The sequence below is a fragment of the Emys orbicularis genome, chromosome 7, assembly GCF_028017835.1.
Source record: "Emys orbicularis isolate rEmyOrb1 chromosome 7, rEmyOrb1.hap1, whole genome shotgun sequence".
Classification (NCBI taxonomy): Eukaryota; Metazoa; Chordata; order Testudines; family Emydidae; genus Emys; species Emys orbicularis.
In genome coordinates this window covers 87,132,654-87,152,132 of record NC_088689.1, presented here as the reverse complement: position 1 = coordinate 87,152,132, position 19,479 = coordinate 87,132,654, and the positions used below count along the sequence as shown (strand labels likewise).

Below are 19,479 nucleotides of genomic sequence, written 5' to 3'. Positions count from 1 at the left end.
GCACCACTCTGTTGACGCTCTGGACAGCAGTCCGAGCTCGGATGCTCTGACCAGCCACACAGGAAAAGCCCTGGGAAAATTTGAATTCCTTTTCCTGTCTGGGCAGTTTGAATCTCATTTCCTGTTTGGACATCATGGCGAGCTCAGCAGCACTGGCAACGATGCAGAGCTCTCCAGCAGAGATGGCCGTGCAATCTAATAGAAAGAGGGCCCCAGCATGGACTTATCGGGAAGTCTTGGATCTGATCGCTGTGTGGGGCGATGAGTCTGTGCTTTCCGAGCTGCGCTCCAAAAGACGGAATGCAAAGATCTACGAGAAGATCTCTAAAGCCATGGCAGAGAGAGGATACAGCTGGGATGCAACGCAGTGCCACGTGAAAATCAAGGAGCTGAGACAAGGCTACCAGAAGACCAAAGAGGCAAACGGACGCTCCGGATCCCAGCCCCAGACATCCCGTTTCTACGAGGCACTGCATTCCATCCTAGGTGCGGCCGCCACCACTACCCCACCACTGACCGTGGACTCTGAGGATGGGATATTGTCCACGGCCGGTTCCTCGGACATGTTAGCGGACGGGGAAGATGAGGAAGGAGATAAGGAGGACGAGGCAGTCGACACCGCTTACAACGCTGATTTCCCCGACAGCCAGGATCTCTTCATCACCCTTACAGAGATCCCCTACCAACCGTCCCCAGCCGTTAACCCGGACACAGAATCAGGGGAAGGATCAAGCAGTAAGTGTTTTAAACATCTAAACATTTATTTTTAACAGAACTGGAATATTAACAATAACAACAATGGGTTTTTCATGATTAGTTTGCCCTAGGCGCTTAACGTTTCAGTCCTGGGCAGTGCAACTATTGAAAAAAAATCTAACAATGTCCGGTTTTGCATGATTGTTCTGCCCAAGCCGCTCTACTGTTTAGTCCCTGCCAGTGCAGCTACAGTAAAATGCGGTCTACATGTCCGGGGATAGAGCAGTAATTCTCCTGGGACATCTCCACGAAGCTCTCCTGGAGGTAATTGGAAAGCCTTTGCATCAGGTTCCTGGGGAGAGTGGCCTTATTGGGTCCTCCATGGTAGGAAACGTTTCCGCGCCAGGAGACAATCAAGTACTCCGGGATCATTGCCCTGCAGAGCATGGCGGCATACGGCCCTGGTCTTTGCAGGCTTTCCCGAAGCATTCTTTCTTTATCACTGTCTGAGATCCTCATCAGGGTGATGTCGCTCATGGTGACCTGCTTTGAATTAGGTAGGGGAATGTTAGTATTGGGACTGCTTGCCCGTTCCTTTACAGAACTGTAACCGCCTGTTTACAGCCACGCGGTGGAGGCGGGAGAGGGGCAGCATACAGGGATCTTTCCCTGGGACAGCCGCGAGGGGGTGGGACAGTGGCAGAGTTCATGCTTGCCGGATTGCTGGCAGCAGAGACTGGCATTGCTTTCAATGTGAAAGGAGGCCAGTGCTACTATTAAAGTTTTAAGCAGCCACAAGTCTACGGCTTACCATGTCTGCCTGCTACACAAATTCCGGTGTCCTGCCCCGCTTCTCAGATCGGCAGTGCAAGACCCCAGGCACTGAATGCGAGGGCCGAAAATTCGACCTTGTCCTGAGTGCGCATGTGATAGGTGCAGTGCATGGTCTTGTTCACAGAGAAAGACTATGTTCTTTGTTCACAACTACATTTATCTTTCTGAGGAATTCACTCCCTTTTTCCCATTCCCACAGCCACATCTGCGACTGTCTCCCAACCCAGCCTGGCATCACACTCCCAGAGGCTAGCGCAGATTAGGCGGAGGAAGAAGAGGACACGGGAAGACATGTTCTCGGAACTCATGGGCTGCTCCCGAGCCCAGGCAGCCCAGCAGACCCAGTGGAGGGAGAACTTGTCCCAAATGCACCGTTCACACATGGAACGGGAGGAGAGGTGGTGGCAGGAAGACCAGCAGGCGACTCAAACGCTGCTTGGACTAATGAGGGAGCAAACAGACACGCTCCGGCGCCTTGTGGATGTTCTGCAGGAACGGAGGCAGGAGGACAGAGCCCCGCTGCGGTCTATCTCTAACCGCCCTCCCCCGCCACCAAGTCCCATACCCCCCTCACCCAAAGTCCCAAGAAGGAGGGGCGGCAGAGTCCGTGAAAACTGTCACCCCTGCAGACTGCTCTACTACTAGAAGGCTCTCATTCCCCAAAATTTGACAAGTCCTTTCCTTCCCGCCTCACACAAGCCCCCGTCCAAGTTTCAACCCCCCGTTTCATGTGTAGTTGCTAATAAAATATACGTTTCTGTTAATTACTGTTTCCATCATGTTCTTTTGGAGGAGAGTCTGTCTCAAGGGGGGGAAGGGGCTTGGTAATTGGACAGGACAGTCACCTTTAGCAGGGTACAGAGGCGGGGGCAGGTCCAGAAGCAGGGCACATACACAGTGCAGTCACTAGTTACCCTGGTCAGTCTGGGAGGTGGTTTTCATGTTCTGTGCGTGGGGGGGGGGGGGGGGTTGCTCTGTGACTTTGTGGCGGGGGAGGGCAGTTACAGATCTTATGCAGCGGTCCTTATCCTGGATCACAGAGCCACGCAGCAGGGGATCTGTAACCCTCCTCCCCCTGCCACAAAGTCACATAGCCCCCACATACACGCAGTCCCGATCAGGAGGGCTGGCAGGCTCCGTTGAAACAACCAGTCCACCACTGCGGAGCCTGTCATTCCTGGAGTTTAGAAGCGTCATTTGCATCAGTACACTACACCCGCTCCCCACCACAGTCTGCGTCCCAGGTTTAAAACATTCCCGCGAAAACAGTAATAAAGACAACGGTGTTCATTAACAAAATAGAACTGATTTTATTTTTTTGGAAGGGGGTGAAGGGGGTATGCAGCTGGAGAGGATAGTCAACATTAACTGTGTAAAGAAACGGGGGCAGGTTCAGCTTCTCTGTACAGAAACTTAAAAGTCACTGGTTACCCTGCTCACTCTGGAACCTAGCTTTCAAAGCCTCCCGGATGTACAGCGCATCCCGCTGGGCTCTTCTAATCGCCCGGCTGTCTGGCTGGGCGTAATCAGAAGCCAGGCTATTTGCCTCAACCTCCCACCCCGCCATAAAGGTCTCCCCCTTGCTCTCACAGAGATTGTGGAGCACACAGCAAGCTGCTATAACAATGGGGATATTGGTTTCGCTGAGATCACAGCGAGTCAGTAAGCTTCTCCATCTCCCCTTGAGACGGCCAAAAGCACACTCCACCACCATTCTGCACTTGCTCAGCCGGTAGTTGAACAGTTCTTTTTCAGTGTCCAGGGCGCCAGTATAGGGCTTCCTGAGCCAGGGCATTAGCGGGTAGGCTGGGTCCCCGAGGATCACTGTAGGCATCTCCACATCCCCAACAGTTATTTTGTGGTCCGGGAAGTAAATACCTTCCTGCAGCCGTCTAAACAGACCAGAGTTTCTGAAAACGCGAGCGTCATGAACCTTGCCAGGCCATCCAACGTTGATATTTGTAAAACGTCCCCGATGGTCCACCAGTGCTTGCAGCACCATTGAAAAGTAGCCCTTTCTGTTAATGTACTGGCTGGCTTGGTGGTCCGGTCCCAGGATAGGGATGTGAGTTCCATCTATAGCCCCACCGCAGTTTGGGAATCCCATCGCGGCGAAGCCATCTATGATGGCCTGCGCGTTTCCCAGGGTCACTACCTTTGAGAGCAGTACCTCAACGATTGCGTTGGCTACTTGCATCACAACAACCCCCACGGTAGATTTGCCCACGCCAAAGTGGTTTGCGACTGACCGGTAGCTGTCCAGCGTTGCAAGCTTCCAGAGGGCTATGGCCACTCGCTTCTGGACAGTCAGGGCTGCTCGCATCCGGGTGTCATTGTGCTTCAGGGCAGGGGACAGCAACTCACAAAGTTCAAGGAAAGTCCCCTTCCGCATGCGAAAGTTTCGCAGCCACTGGGATTCATCCCAGACCTGCAGCACTATGCGGTCCCACCAGTCCGTGCTTGTTTCCCGGGCCCAGAATTGCCGTTCCACAACATCCACATGACCCATTGTCACCGTGATGTCCTCGGCGCTGGGTCCCGTGCTTTCTGACAGGCCTGTGCTACTCTCAGACTTCAGGCCCTCACCGCGGTGCCGTAGCCTCCTCGCCTGATTTATCTGCATCTGCCTCTGGGAAAGGTGGATGATAAGCTGCGAGGCGTTGACAACGGCCACAACTGCAGCGATGGTAGCAGCGGGATCCATGCTCGCAGTGCTGTGGCGTCCGCGCTGTCACTGACCAGAAAAGTGCGCGAACTGATTTCCCGCCGGCGCTTTCAGGGAGGGAGGGAGGGCGGTAGTGACGGATGGATGACGACAGTTACCCAAAAGCACCCTCTACATATTTTTTTTCCCAGAAGGCATTGGCGGCTCGACCCAGAATTCCAATGGGCAGCGGGGACTGCGGGAACTGTGGGATAGCTGCCCACAGTTCACTGCTTCCAATGTCGACGCTTTCCCCGTTAGTGTGGACTCACAAAGTCGAATTACTGTCCTTAGTGTGGACACACACGTTCGACTTTTCAATATCGATTCCACATATTCGATTTAAGTGAAATCGAACTACTCTCGTAGTGTAGACATACCCTTAGTATGAGCAAAGTGCAATGAATGTGAGTGTGTTCCGTTGAGTACAGTAAAGCACCATGAATCTTCAGGATGTATGAGATAGGTGGAAAATTGAATTTCCTGGCTTTTTGTGAAATACTTCATGTTAGAGCTATGATGACAGGGTACTACTGTTCCTTATCCTTCTCTCTTACTTTTGCAGGAAAATGTGCTGTGTTGTCATTCAAGGACTTCCTGTCTTGTAGACCAACAGAGATCTCTGAAAATGATGTTCTACTCTGTGAGAGCCGCTACAATGAAAGTGACAAACAGATGAAAAAATTTAAAGGGCTTAAGAGGTTTTCACTCTCTGCAAAAGTAGTGGATGATGAAATTTACTACTTTAGGTAAAATATGATTGGAAAAAAAACCATTTTTTCTATTTTACTATTCAAAATTGCAACAGGTAAGGGAGGATCAAATCAGGCTGATCACAAATATTTAAAAATAATCTCAGCTGCTACCTTCACATTTCGCTTTCCTCCTGTCCACTGAACTCTAATTTTCACTCCAGGCTTTGGTAAAAGCTGTTACGTTCTCATGGTGTGATCTTGCCATGCAAAGATGTCAGAGCGAGGCCCAAATAGCCTCTCAATTGATGGACATTATTATCAATAAGGAATATTCATTGTTACTTTGTTTCCTAGTTTGGGTAGACAGACACACAGCAGTTCTGCTTGAGATAGCCAGCTAAAAAGAGCAATGTAGCTGGGGGTAGCATGGGCAGCAGCTTGGGCTAGACTCCCAAGTACATACCCAGGAGGGTTAGGCGGGTTTGTGCTCAGATAGCTAGCCCAAGCTGCCACCTGGGCTATCCCTGGGTACACTGCTATTTTTAGTGCACTAGCTCAAGCAGAGCTAGCACATGTCTGAGTACAAACCCACCTGACCCCCTGGGTACATACACAGGCAGCTTGCCCAGGCTGCCACCCATGCTATCCCCATCTACACTGCTACTTCTAGCACACAAGCTTGAGGAGAGCTAGCATGTGTCTGTCTACCCAAGGTGGGAAACATGCTCCCAGCTGCAGTGCAGGCATACCCTCAGAATAAGATTTATGAGTGACCTGTCATGTAGAGGATGTATTTTTTTTTCTTTTTCTTTTTCTTTTCCTCAGAAAACCCATAGTTCCTCAGAAGGAGCCATCACCACTACTGGAGAAAAAGATTCAGCAGCTAGAAGCAAAATTTGCTGAATTGGAGGGGGGTGACGAGGATATTGAAGAGATGGCAGAAGAAGAAGGTGAAATCATTGAAGCACCTTCTATGCCTCAGCTTCAGACTCCACTGGCTAGTGAACTGGATATAATGCCATACACTCCACCACAGGTAAAGATGCCTCCTAAAAAATCTTGAATGGTATACCAGTCAGTATTCTCTATCCCACTCCCCCTCCACCCCAACCCTAACAAGAAAATAAAACAAAAGTGTAATTATATCCACTGAGGAGGTTTATATTTAATCTTAACAGCCCATGGAATAATTTTTCAGAACACTTCTACGTTCTAATTTGGTATGCTTTGCTGCACTGTTGTAACACAATTAAATAATTTTTAAGGAATACGTTCAAATGGGGAGATAATTAGAGCAAGTTTACACTATTGTGTGAATAGTGTGAAGAATTCTACAAAACTTGATGGTAGGAAGCAAGCAGAATTATGGTGGTGGGATGGGAGAAAATGTCCCTCTCCCCCTGCCCCTCCACTAAAATGGCCTAGTGGGTTTTTGTGTGTGTGTGTGTGTGTGTTTCTTGGTCTAGAACAGTGGTTTTCAACCTCTTTTCATTTGAAGACCCCTAAAAATTTTTGAATAGAGGTGCAGACCCCTTTAGAAATCTTAGATATAGTCGGCGGACCCCCAAGTCCTTTTGCTCAGCTTGGAATGATATTTGTTCTCTCAATTAGAATATTCCCAAGTTTCAGTTGTAAGGTCAGCATAATATATGGAAAAGTTAAAAACCAGTTAAACTGTTTTTTCCCCCATGTGCCTCATGCAATTGTATAGTTTTATAAAGTGAGCTGTGAGTTTGAGACCTGACATCTCTTTGAGGGCTGCAAGGAAGGGCAGCTGTTTAATAAATACTACTGAAGCACAGGAAATTTTGATGCTTTAACCATTTTTAAAGGCTTTTGTATCTTGTGACGATTCCATTGTATATTTGTGGTTATAATCCATTTTTCTTACAGTCCACTCCGAAGTCTGCCAAGGGCAGCACGAAGAAGGAGGGATCAAAAAGGAAGATCAACATGAGTGGGTATATCCTATTTAGCAGTGAGATGAGAGCTGTGATTAAAGCTCAGCACCCAGACTACTCCTTTGGAGAGCTCAGCAGGCTTGTAGGAACTGAATGGAGAAACTTGGAAGCAACCAAGAAAGCAGAATATGAAGGTAAATGAAAACTAAAGTAACATATACTCGGTCTGCTTTTTCCTTTCTGTAGAGATGCAATAATTTTATTCAGATAAGTTTAATTATTAAAGAAGAATGTCTTGTTTGTAGCTTCATATGTGGAAAGGTTTAAATAAATGTTCATGGTAATGAACTGTAGGAGTGAAATAGAAAATATCTTAGTATAATTTAATTACATAGTGCAGCATATGAACACTGTACTTTAGAAGTACAAGAGTGTGTCTCTGCCACAAAGTATTTTTGATTGAACACAGAGACACACAAAACAAGGAAACAACTCAGAAGTGGATGGGTATGGAGATAACATTGCTGGGGTGGAAGTTGGGAGGGAAACCTGCTCAGGAGTCATTTGAGGAAGTGATGATATAAAGAGGATTGGAGGAAGGCAAGTGAGAGAGCTTTGTGAACAAGGAGGGGGAGCTGTTCAAAGCATGGGAAGCAGGTAAGAAGGCATGAAATATAATGGAAAAAGAAGTCTTTTGCTTAATTAAAATTGGGCTAAAATAAAGTAGGACAAAAATAATAAAATAAAAATTCAGGATACCTAATCCGTTGGGAATATAATCTTTTCAATCTTAGAATTGTCCAAGAGTTGTAACTGATTTTGTTGAAATATCCTATTCCCTAAACAAATCCTAGAATGTTCTATAGACCAAAGAGTCCAGGCAGAAAAGTACTCCCTACAACTTTTCTTTTCTTACCTGATATTCATCAGAGGTCTTGGAACTTTTTAATCAAACTCAAATCACAAGTGACACTCTTCAAGAGATCCCTGCCTGAGTACAGATAAACCATCATTTAAATCTCTTCTGTTGGTATTCACTATTGCTGTTATATTTAAGAATGTGTCAGCATTTGCATTATAGAGCACAAATTATAAAAGTATATAGCACTACTGTTATAATAAAAAATTACTTGGTGCAGGAAACTAGCGTATAAGATTTTGGCTTTAGAACAAATATTACTTAACTTTTTTTTAAGTTATAAGTTTGCTTTTTCTTAAAGTGTTTTGTTGGCATGCTCATAACTCAAAAGCAGTTTTGGTTTTCAGACTAAAAATTTGCATGACATCACTTCCCCCCCCGTGGATTTTCCATAGCATCTCTTTGCAGTGGTAGAGCGTAATGAGGCTCCATTTAGTCATTTGCAGGTTATCTGTTGCAAACTCCATAAAGGAAATAGTAATGCCGTTACATCATGAATGTACCATACAGTATGACATTTTTCCTATGCTGTAGTTTGTTTATACATCACTATAGGTATGCATGGCACCTTATAGGAGAGAAATGTCAGGTCCCTTCTTATGTCCTTCCTCTCAAGAACAGTAGGATGGTTAGCATGTTTAAAACATTCTAATTAGAGAAGCTAGATTATTTGCTTTTCCAGCAGAGTACACAACTGTAATACAGCGGTAGCAGCAATGCCCACTATAGTTAAGGTTGCATAACTAGTTCAATTTTAGTTGCCTTATTTTAATTTTTTTTTTTTTTTAGAAATTTTAATTTAATTAATTAATTAATGGAGATATCCTATCTCCTAGAACTGGAAGGGACCTTGAAAGGTCATTGAGTCCAGCCCTCTGCCTTCACTAGGCAGGACCAAGTACTGATTTTGCCCCAGATCCCTAAGTGGCCCCCTCAAGGATTGAACTCTCAACCCTGGGTTTAGCAGGCCAATGCTCAAACCACTGAGCTATCCCTCTCCCCCGCTTACAACTTACTTGTAACTTACTTGCTTACAACTTTCCAAAGCTTTCAATTTAAACTTGAACTTTGCCAGACTTGGTCCCTGCCCAAAGTTAGATTTTTTATTTTTTTATTTTTTGCGGAGAGGGGAGTGGGGAAGCTCATGACATCTAACCTGATTTGCTTAGAGTATGTGTGGGTGGCAGAAAATATATTTCTTCCATTATGAAAACACACAAAATTCATGCAAGTGCTAGTGTGGACACTGCAATGGAGGATAAAAAGATGAAATTTGGTGTGATTTTTACACCTCAGAAGTGTCTTTCAGTGTTCTGGTGAAAATTGGTTTGGATTTGGCTGAGTTTGACCCAGTGAAAATGGAACCTTGCACATGTGGGGTATAAGTTGTACATTTTTTAGCAATATTCAAGCACAAGTAGACTCATTGCACGTCTGCATGGCTAACTTAGCTGTACTGCAAAGAATTTTGTAAATATGTACTATGAATGAGGCAAAGACTCATTGTAAGGAAAAGTGAAGTTCAAGCAGAGGGGCATCTACTTGCCTTATAAATTGTGTTGGATAGGTCATTCCAGTGTTTCAAACCCTGGTCTGAAGGATTTGGGATTGGAGTCACTGAACTTTCTAGTGAATCCCAGCTGAACTTTTCTAAGTCTGTGCACCTTTATTGCACTGCTGTGACAATGTTGTAAGTTGTAAGTTTCATCTGTTAGATCTGTGCCAGTTGTGACATCAGTAGACAGATTTTACATAGCATTGCCCTGTACTAGGTAGATCACAGTCCTATTTCAAGACTCAGCATTCCAAAGTCGAAGTTACTAGCATTATGGTCAAATAGAAAATTTAACGGTAATTCAGCAGAGTGTCTAAGGGGCTTCTTCTATCTGATCATTTTTTAACTGGCCAAAACTAAAGGAGAGTCTGAACAGCTGGGTCTGTCTTTTCTCCAAATTCTTTAATCACTCTGAAGAGGAGTGTTCACTTTCCTACTTTGGCATCTCCCCTTAAATGGCTTGTGTTCTCTGTTCTCAATCATATATGTGTTGCCAGTAATAAATTTAGGAGTTCCTATGCGTCGTCATCCCTTCCTGAAATGATTGATGAAAACACGGAAGGAAATGCCTAGAAGAAATGGAACTGGTCTTTCAGTGTATTTATATACTTCTAGAGGTTGCACAAACAAGTTACCCATGAAACACAGTTGAATGAAAGGCTTTTGGACTTCTGTGCTGGTAAAAGCTAGTGTTTTAGTAGCATATATCATTTAATCTCGTTGCTGAACTTCTCAGCTTCATTTGACACTTTATTGCTGTTTTTAGTAACAATTTTCATCTTTCACCAACTTCAAGAAAACTTTTAGTCCCACCATTCAGTGCTGTTAAAATCAACAGAGGTATATGCTGCATTCATTTATTCTTTGTTGCTTCTCATTGCTTCAGTAGGATATAATATTCAGAGAAAACAAATCAGTAACTTGCATGCCCAAAAAGCACCTTGCATGGGCATTTGGAATACCCCTTTTTTCCATGTAAAATTGTCTTCTTATCAGAGTCCTGTGCAGTCAAGCTTTTATTCTTATAGTAGCAGTGAGAAACTTGATCTAGGTACCAATCAGATTCACAATACTAAGAACACACATGCTTCTACAGAGCAGCACAATTTGAGTTAGACATCTGTAGCTAAAAAGGAAATGGCTATAAGGGAACTGTGATGGGGAAAGGGAGAAGTCAGAGGGAGAGGCAGAGGAACTATTTTTGGTCCATCCATCTGCTGCTTGTTATGTTCTAAAACACTAAGGACCTATCTACACTAGGGAAATCTTGCAAGAATTTTGCTACCACTGTTTCAACTCCACCAGTAGTATGGACATGGGGAGCCCTAATGTAGATGGGCCACTGATTGCCACTTGCATTTTAAACACTCTTATGACCTCATCTTGCTTGGGACAAGTCTAACCGACAAAGTGCTTAAAATGCCAGCAGCAACTGGTGGCACATCTACACGAGAGCTCCCAACATTGCTACTGCTGGCTTAGCTGAGCCAGTGGTATGAAAAGTGGAAAAAGTTTTGCCCAGTTTTCCTAGTGTGGACCGGGCCTAGTGCTGGACTGCTGCTATCATGTTGGTAACACTGGTGTTATGATCAAATCTGTTCTTTGACTTTTTAAAATTAACTTTTTAATCAAATAAAACTTCACATTTTTAAAACTTGATGGAATATTTTTCATGATAGGTTCTCTAAAAGTTTTAGCTGGAGCCAAATGAAATCAAATTATATGCTGTATGAGTAGAATAATCTGTTCTATTTTATATTAGACTAAACTATGCCAGTGTTTTAATAGTCCTCTTTAATGAACAGATAATATTTTGAAATTCTGGGTTACAAAACAGAACTGAAAATCTAAAATACTTTTACAGAGCGGGCAGCTAAAGTTGCTGAGCAGCAGGAGAGAGAGCGAGCAGCACAGCAACAGCAGCAGAATTCCTCCCCCCGGGCAGGCACTCCTGTCGGGGCTCTTATGGGGGTGGTGCCGCCACCAACACCAATGGGAATGCTCAATCAGCAGTTGACACCTGTTGCAGGTAAAAAGTAGGAGCTATGACCATTTTTTCCTCATCCACTTTATCAAACCCCTTCATAACTCTGAACGCTTCTCTTGGGTCACTTTATTCCTACTGAAGAAAAAGCTCAACCTCTTCAGCCTTTCTTCATAATAAATATACTTAAACTTGAAATTATCCTGATTTTTCTCCCCATTACCCTCTCCAGTAGTTAATATTCTTCTGAAAAAGGCTGTAAAATAGGTTCCTCCTTACTCAGTAGAGCTGCTCCCTGTTTGTATTCCATCATCTGTGTTCACTCTACTTATTAAAGGAAATGCTTACTCCTGTTAGTACTGCAAAGGGAAGTGAGCTGGATTTCTTCTAGTGCATGCATCATCAATGGAAGTGTTAAGTAGGTTCCATTTGAAATCTTTTATTGTTGGTGACATGTGAGACTGAAAAATCCAGCCTGACTTTCAGATTCCAGGATGAGTTTGCAGGTTTGGCAGCTAAAAAGGTTATTTTGCTTGTAAACAGAAAAGGCTTGATCTGGGATAACTGAGACAATAAATATGAAATCTCACATTGCCCTTTTTACCAAGTCACTTCACAGAATAGAACTGCATTTTGAGGGCTTTTTCCACAAATCTGTACTATCTGGTGTTGTGATTAGCAGTCATATTCCAACTGAATTCAGTAGGACTATGCCAGTCCTAGGATTAGGTCCTATGGCTGGGCAAAGCCCTAGAGAATATATTAAGGGAACCCATCCTACATTGGCAGGGGTATGTATTAGGTCTTTTCCTTCTCCAATATCTAATTCTATCACAGATTAATTAAAAAGATCACATTGGTTTAGTCAAGTTCTAAAAATAGGACTTTGTACATACAATTAAAGTATATTTTATCTCTCCCTTACTGCATTCGAGTTGCTCCATTTGTTCTCAGTTTTGTTCTTTAGGCTGCAGCCATACTTTAAGCTGACAGCTTGAAGTTGTATTTTCTGTTATGACCTCTAAATTCCTCTCTGGTCAATAGGTTGCATGGATGTTCAATTAAATACATGTTTCTTATTTGGCTTATGATATCCAGACTGCAAAGCATTTGTTTTCACTAAATTGAATTTTTCTGTTAGTATCCCAATCCTGTTAAGAAATTCAGGTGGTTCTCTGAAATTCTCTGAATCTGATTGTTCATTTTTTATGTTCAGTTGTTATACCTTTAGCAGATTTTGCTGTCTTACATTTTGATATTCTCATCTAAATCATTTGCATATGTTCTAAACAAGAGTTCCCCACTACCACCTTTATTTTACCTTGAGAATATCTTATACAAGCAAGAAACGCTACAAATTTCAGCCTCTCATGTCTTTATACTGACCATCAGTTTAACATTTTTTCAGGGAGTCTTTTTTTATAGCTAGTAATGCCCTTTGTGAAACCTTTACAAATGCTTTGTGACAAATCTAAGTTCTGCACATAATATTCACTGTTTACTTTATCTCTTGTGATGAGTTCTTCAAACACAAAGACCATCCTCTCATAATTCAGACTGATAGAAATGAATTTCCAAAGTGTCTTCACTATATCATGCAAAATACTTCCAAATATTTTCCTTACAACTGATAATGGAGTCATCCACTTCCCAGTCTCCAGGAGTCTTTTGTTTGAAAATGTCTAAATAAATAAATTGAGATTTCACTTATTTCTTCCTCAACCTTTAAGCCAGTGATGAGGTAATAGAAAAATTAAGGTCTGCATATATTCAGTTCTGTTACTTTCATCTGCATTAAATAACCCTGTGGGACTAGTTGCAGGACTTTTGTTCAGCGTCTAAGGCTGAGAAATCCTAGCACTTTCTAAGATACACATTTAGGGAACAAATCTCTAGTCACGTGTAAAATTATATATACAAGAGTTTATGTAAATAACTGTGGCTTATATGGAAAATGGGGGAGGTACAGTTCAGAAGATGTAAACAACTATCCAAGGGGCCAAAAAAAAGGGTTACCAATTAGATTTATTTTTACTAACCAAAACTGTAGTGGAAACTGCACATTGAGATATTAAAAGTGGTCACATAAACCATGAGTTGGGCTACTGGAACCAATCCTTAATGCAGATTTCACTACAGTATATTAAGTCAATCAGCTATTGAGTAAATATTCCATTGAAGTCATGCAGCATATGTACAAATAAACTTTTGTAATTGAAAGGAAAGTTTTTAAAAGATTCAAGTGTCTGACCTAAAGATCTTACTACAAGTTGGTGTAGTAGAACTTTTTAGCTACTTTGGGACCACTTACTATATTGATATTTTTGTCTGTGATTTTAATTTTTTAAAATAAAAATGTGCATTGAAATATATTGATAAATTCATAGAGACCAGTTTAAAAATATTTGAAATCGACATCTATTACAATTTAAATGTTGAGCTAAATTTCTTGTTCGCCTAAAGAAACTTATAATGTGAGTGGGACCAAACCGTTATTTCTTGATTGTTGGCTTCACTTGAACCATGAAAAAAAGTTGATGTTTCTCAGATCCGTCACAATGTTTTCTGAGCAAGCTGCTAGTTATTTTTCAGCTACAAATACCCTTTGCTCCTGAACACCCAGTAGTTCTATTTGAGAGTGTCCAATCAGAGCTATTGAGAGTTATCAATTGGTCTTAATCCAGATAGATTGTTCATTGTCAATGTCATGGAGACTCTGGAGGTGATTTCTCAGCATGCACTGTAGATTCTCCAATATTTTGCATTTTTAACCTTCTCTCCTGTTCTTTAGAACCTTCTCCGATCCTCAGTTGTCTTTTCATAGTATTACAAACGCCTTTCCTTAGCTCTCTGACAACATACCATGCAAAATTAGCAAACTTCAAGGGACTGGAAACAGCAAGTTAAAATTCTAGGGCTTAATAAACACAATACAGACCTTTCACATGGCCTTTCAGGTTTGCTTACTGACAGTACCATACTTGGGTCTTCCTCACTCCCAAGAGATTGAGATTGTTAGCAGATGGTCCAGTATATTCTTCACTGTATCTTTTTCTTTATTATGAGGCCTAGGAAGCATCAGAGGTCAAATTCTGCCTTGATTTTTATTCACCATGTAAATCAACTGACTTCAGTGGGATTGCATGGGATGAAGGTTGATATGGCCCAGCACATCCAGAGCTATCAGTTTTTTATTTCCACTTAAATACACCTCTGCCCCAAAATAACATGGTCCTCGGGAGCCAAAAAATCTTACCTCATTATAGGTGAAACCACGTTATATCGGGGTAACAGCGGGGTAGCGGCGGCAGGGCTCTGACGGTGATTTAAATGGCCCGAGGCTCCCCACAGCGGCCAGAGCTCCGAGCCCTTTAAAGTGCCGCCCGAGCCCCACTGCCCGAGCCCCGTTGCCGGAGCCCCGGGGTAGCAGCAGCAGGACTCCAACGGTGATTTAAAGAGCCCAGGGCTCCTGCCACTGTGGGGCACCCTGGGCTCTTTAAATCTCCGCCCAAGCCTCGCTGCGGGATATAACGCGGTAAAGCAGCCCCGCCCCCCCCCCCGCCTCCCCCCCAGAGCGCTGCTTTACCGCGTTATATCTGAATTCGTGTTATATCGGGTCCCGTTATATTGGGGTAGAGGTGTAGTTGCTCAGGTTGTATAGAAGGTAATTTAAAAAAAAACAAAAAAACACACCACTACATTGAGTTAAAGAGCATGCATTATAAATAACCTTGACAGATGAATTCTGCATGCATACCACAGAAAAATGCTTGGAGAATTTTATATATTGCAATTAGGTTTGGCCACAGAGCTATCCCACAAAGTATGGATGTGCATAAATTGATGTACTGAGTGTTGTGCTGTTAATTTGAATATGAATGGCAGAACTTTAATGCTATGTTAAAACTGTTCACATTAGAAACATTTAACTGTGGCTGAATTTATTCCTTGTGTTAATGTGTATTTGAACATTCAGCATTTTTTGCCCCATGAGAACATTACAAATACACTAAATACTAATTCATCCAAAGTATAGCATTTCATATTTATAACTTTTATTTTAATTTTTGTTCATTCTTGCAAGATACTAATTGTAGTATTGTCCTGCTGTACTAAAGGTGCTTATTTGTGGGTAGTGCATGTCTTATTATTTAGATCATATTGCATGTTATTGATGCATGTTTGAAATTTGTTGTGTCCTTCAAGGCATGATAGGTGGCTATCCGCCAGTGCTGCCACCTTTGCAGGGCCCAGTTGATGGCATTGTTAGCATGAGCAGCATGCAGCCACTTCACCCTGGGGTGCCCCCACCCCACCAACTTCCGCCAGGTATGCCAGGCATCCCAGGCATCCCACCACCGGGTAAGAATGTCCACATTCACTCATTATTTCATCTTCATGTTCTCACAGTTTAACCAGTTGTTACAGAAGTTATCTGAAACTTGTTTGTTTGTAGCTTAACTGCTTGACTGTTGCCGAATGTTCCAGGTATGTCTAACTGTAACATATGTGCCATGCTGCTGAATATACCAGGTATATCCCAATTGTCCATTGAGCTTAATGGAATGTTAATAAATATTGGCAGAACAACATATATAGGGAACAAGCAACAAAAGATTTACCTGGTGAAATATGACTAGTCAAAATCATGTTATTTGGGCATGTTTATCAGTAGCTTCAAACCCTGAAAGCAGCTTAGTTCTTATCCTTGTATTTCAATAGAATGTACAATAATTTTTTACTAGATGCATAGGTGGGATTTCTTGTTGCCAGTGCCTAGTGGAAATCCTTTGCATCTGTGCGTTGTTATTTTTTTAAATTATATTCAAAGTCAGTTTAAATCCACACAACTGACTAAATATCTCTGTGTATTAGCAGTAGGTCAGATAATCAATTACATATACATATGATAAGATTAGAAATTGTTATTGTTATTTATTCACCAAATACAAAAGTTGAAGGCAGTCCTCACCCTTACTTTGCAATCTATAAAATGGCCAGTCACAGGGCTAATTATAAAATTGTATGCAATCTTACAAGTTAGTATAAAATAGCCTTCAGTGCTAGTGATTCAACAATATGTTATGTCCCAGAACTGATAAGAAGGTTCGTTTGAAGTATGTGTTGGTGAAGGGAATCGATCACAATCAAAATCTTCATTGACAAAGAACAGCATTTTTCCCCATTTGTCTTTATTTTCACATTTAAAATTTAAATTTCTGAGCAGAGCAAAAGATGAATGGTTATATTTTAGGAAAGCGGGCGAAATGCAATGTATAGATAGTGCCGTTGTCTCATTCATGTTCTGGGACTGCTGGCCACTACCCTCTTTTATCCTCTTTACTGCTGCTCCTTTCCCCTTTTGCTCCCCGCAGCATACTCCAATGCTGCCATTTAAAATGTCGCACACATTCAGTAGTTAAGCTGTTAATCTATATCTTGTATAAGGTATCTTGTTTGCCTTTTATTTTCCATTTGCAACTACAGTAGATGTTTACCTGAAGTCCTATTAACATGGTTATGTATTTGAATGTAAGTGGTTTAAAAAAACCTCAGTCAGTATTAGATATGCAACCTGCATCCTAAAATGGTGTGCAAGATTCATATTAACTTCATAACATTAATGGGTTTAGTACTGTAGTTTGTTGATAGATTGCAAGATACAGCTGCAACTCCTGCTCACCAAGTCGGTGAAATTTAAGAGCAGGATGGTAGTAGTATAAAGGTTTGGTGGTGCCGCACTGTGCCAGGTTGGTGTGTACCTTTAAGAGGTCAGTTGTTCATAATCACAACTGGAGAAATAAGCATTATAGGTTCAGCATTTTAGAACAGAGAAGGTAGAGATTGAAGGAAGAAATAATAGACCTTGGACTGAAGGATCCTCAGAATCTCATCTGGAACAGTGTAGAGTGAGGGAGGGGCCATTCTCAGGTGCTGGAAGAGGAGAGGTTTTTTCCATTTCCACCCCCCCAAAAATCCCTAACATATCACTCTATTTGCATTAGAAGAATTCTTACCTGTTACTGTATTTTTGTTACTGAAAATACATTTGAAACAGAGATGTCACGAGTTTGAAAATTAGCTCAATTTATGTTTAAGAATAAATGCCAATGAAAAATTGCCGTGGCACATCTTTTAAAATCAACTTCAATCACCGATGTAGAACACTGCATGCAGATTACATCTGGTAAAAAATATGCATACATTTTCAACTTGAAAATTAATTATATTTGATTATGACAAGATGAAGCAGTGACACAAATAGAAAGAACAGCATCAAGAGCAACTTTCATTAATCTGTTCAGGCCCAGTCATCTTCATGTAATATGTCACGAACCAGATAGCTCTCAATTAGGTTTGTAAATTCATCTTTGAGTGTGACTTACCTGGTCTGTTCCCTGGTGCAGTTCATGTAATAGGGAAAACGTGTAAAATATTTATCCAAATAATTGGAAATTCTTTATCATATGTAATTTCCAAAGTTAAAAAATAAGTGGATAACATTAATCTGTTTTACTCTTAAGACTATGTAAACTAATCTTATCACTTCAGTGTTAAGCAGTGTTAAATTGCTTTTTTTATTAGAAGACTAATATAGTACAGTAGCATTTAAAAAAAAGGAATTGCATGGTTTTGCTGCTGCTTGAACATTTTATAATGTTGAATGTAGGGGAAATGTTGGATGTCACTGAATGGAACAAATTTATATTTCTTTTTCTTTTAATTATTAAACAAGGGATGGGATGATTGCTTTCAAATAAGAGATGTATAGTTTGAATGGTGAGATTTAGTCAGACAATAACTGTGCAACTGGCAAAATGGAAACCAGAAAAGAATAGAATCTCTTTTAAATTATTATTTTTTAAAGCGTGGGGGGTGGGGAAAGAGAGTTTTAAACTGAGCAGGCTGCATCTCAGTATCATGCCTTTTTTAAATCTAGAAACTTTATTTTAAAAGCAGTGTTGTATCATTATGGTGAATAAAATTAATTTCAATAGTAAAGATATGATATTCAGTTAGATAATGATGCCAGATCTTTATAAAAGACAAAATGGCATTGGTCACTGAGATGAAATAAGACTAATTTTGTTTATATTTTAAAATGTAGGTGTTATAGGCCAAAGCGTTTCTTCCATGGTAGGCACTCCGGCACCAGGAGGAAGTCCCTTTGGACAGCCGGTAAGTAATTTACATTCTTTATGAAACTTTAAAAGTCATATTCCATTATATTCTTTGAGTTAATATTGAACCAGTGTCTCCCCAATGTGCTAGTGAGTGCTATGATGCAGTTTGTCTTTCAAATGAGATGTAAAATCAGGGCATTTCTGACCACTTATGGTCATTGAAGATCCCATAGGCAGAGTATTTGTTTTTCTTGGCCAGATTCTAATTTGGTTAATTCAGTTCTACCTAACAAAGTGCCTTCTGCAATTTAAATTAGACAGTATTCTTTTTTCCTGTCCTAATTGATGTGAGTCATTTTTGTGCACTGTGTAATTGCTGATAAACTATATTTTTCCTATTTGTTTGTGAGAAGATTCCTTGCTCTGTTTCTAAACCATCAATAAACAGGCTGCACCTCTTTATTTCTTCAAAAACTCATAAAACCAATAGACACTATCTGGTTCTTCAACAATCAGGTCAGATTCTATTGATGATCAAATGTTCCTTCTCATTGATTAGTATAAGCCAATTGTTCATTGAGCATCCAATTCACTAGACTAATTCTAACATTTTAGAGGGGAAATGATTTTGGACTTCTAGAATTATTTTGAATCCGTGTGAGCCAGTCAGAAGGTAGTAAAGTGCATATGCAATCTGATTGGTTAACATTGTTCCAGAACTCAGTATTGTTGACCTTTTAAGGAGATAAATAATGAAAACTTACTGTCATATGGATTTTAACCAATCATGAACTAGGATTTTCTTACGTGCAATAGTGATTCTTGCGTGATGATGATTGTTGTTTATATTATGGAAGTGCTCAGGGTCCCCAAAGAGGATCAGGGCCCCATTGTGTAGTACAACTACATAAGATGATATAGTTCCTGCTCCTAAGCTTACCATCTAGTTTAAGAAAACAAATACTAGAAATTGCCTAACTTTGACAGTCCCTGTACCTGTGCACCTCATTGAAAAAACAGGGAGCCCTGTTTTGTGGAGGTTTCACCTGAAAATCTTTTTCTATTTT

At 41.4% G+C, this 19,479-nt stretch overlaps 1 protein-coding gene across 19 annotated transcripts in view; it reads left to right on the top strand.

Moving 5' to 3' along the window:
* PBRM1 (polybromo 1) overlaps positions 1-19,479 on the top strand; it is an 82,666-nt gene that overhangs the window by 60,778 nt on the left and 2,409 nt on the right. For 9 of the 19 annotated variants that reach the window (XM_065407662.1, XM_065407670.1, XM_065407661.1 and 6 more), the window contains 4 exons: positions 4,800-4,983; positions 5,755-5,965; positions 6,823-7,024; positions 18,397-18,467. In XM_065407662.1, coding sequence (XP_065263734.1) covers positions 4,800-4,983; positions 5,755-5,965; positions 6,823-7,024; positions 18,397-18,467 — 668 coding nt within the window. Of the gene's footprint in view, positions 1-4,799; positions 4,984-5,754; positions 5,966-6,822; positions 7,025-11,168; positions 11,334-15,494; positions 15,651-18,396; positions 18,468-19,479 lie in introns of all 19 variants that reach the window. The other 10 variants (XM_065407657.1, XM_065407656.1, XM_065407658.1 and 7 more) reach the window with 3 other exon arrangements.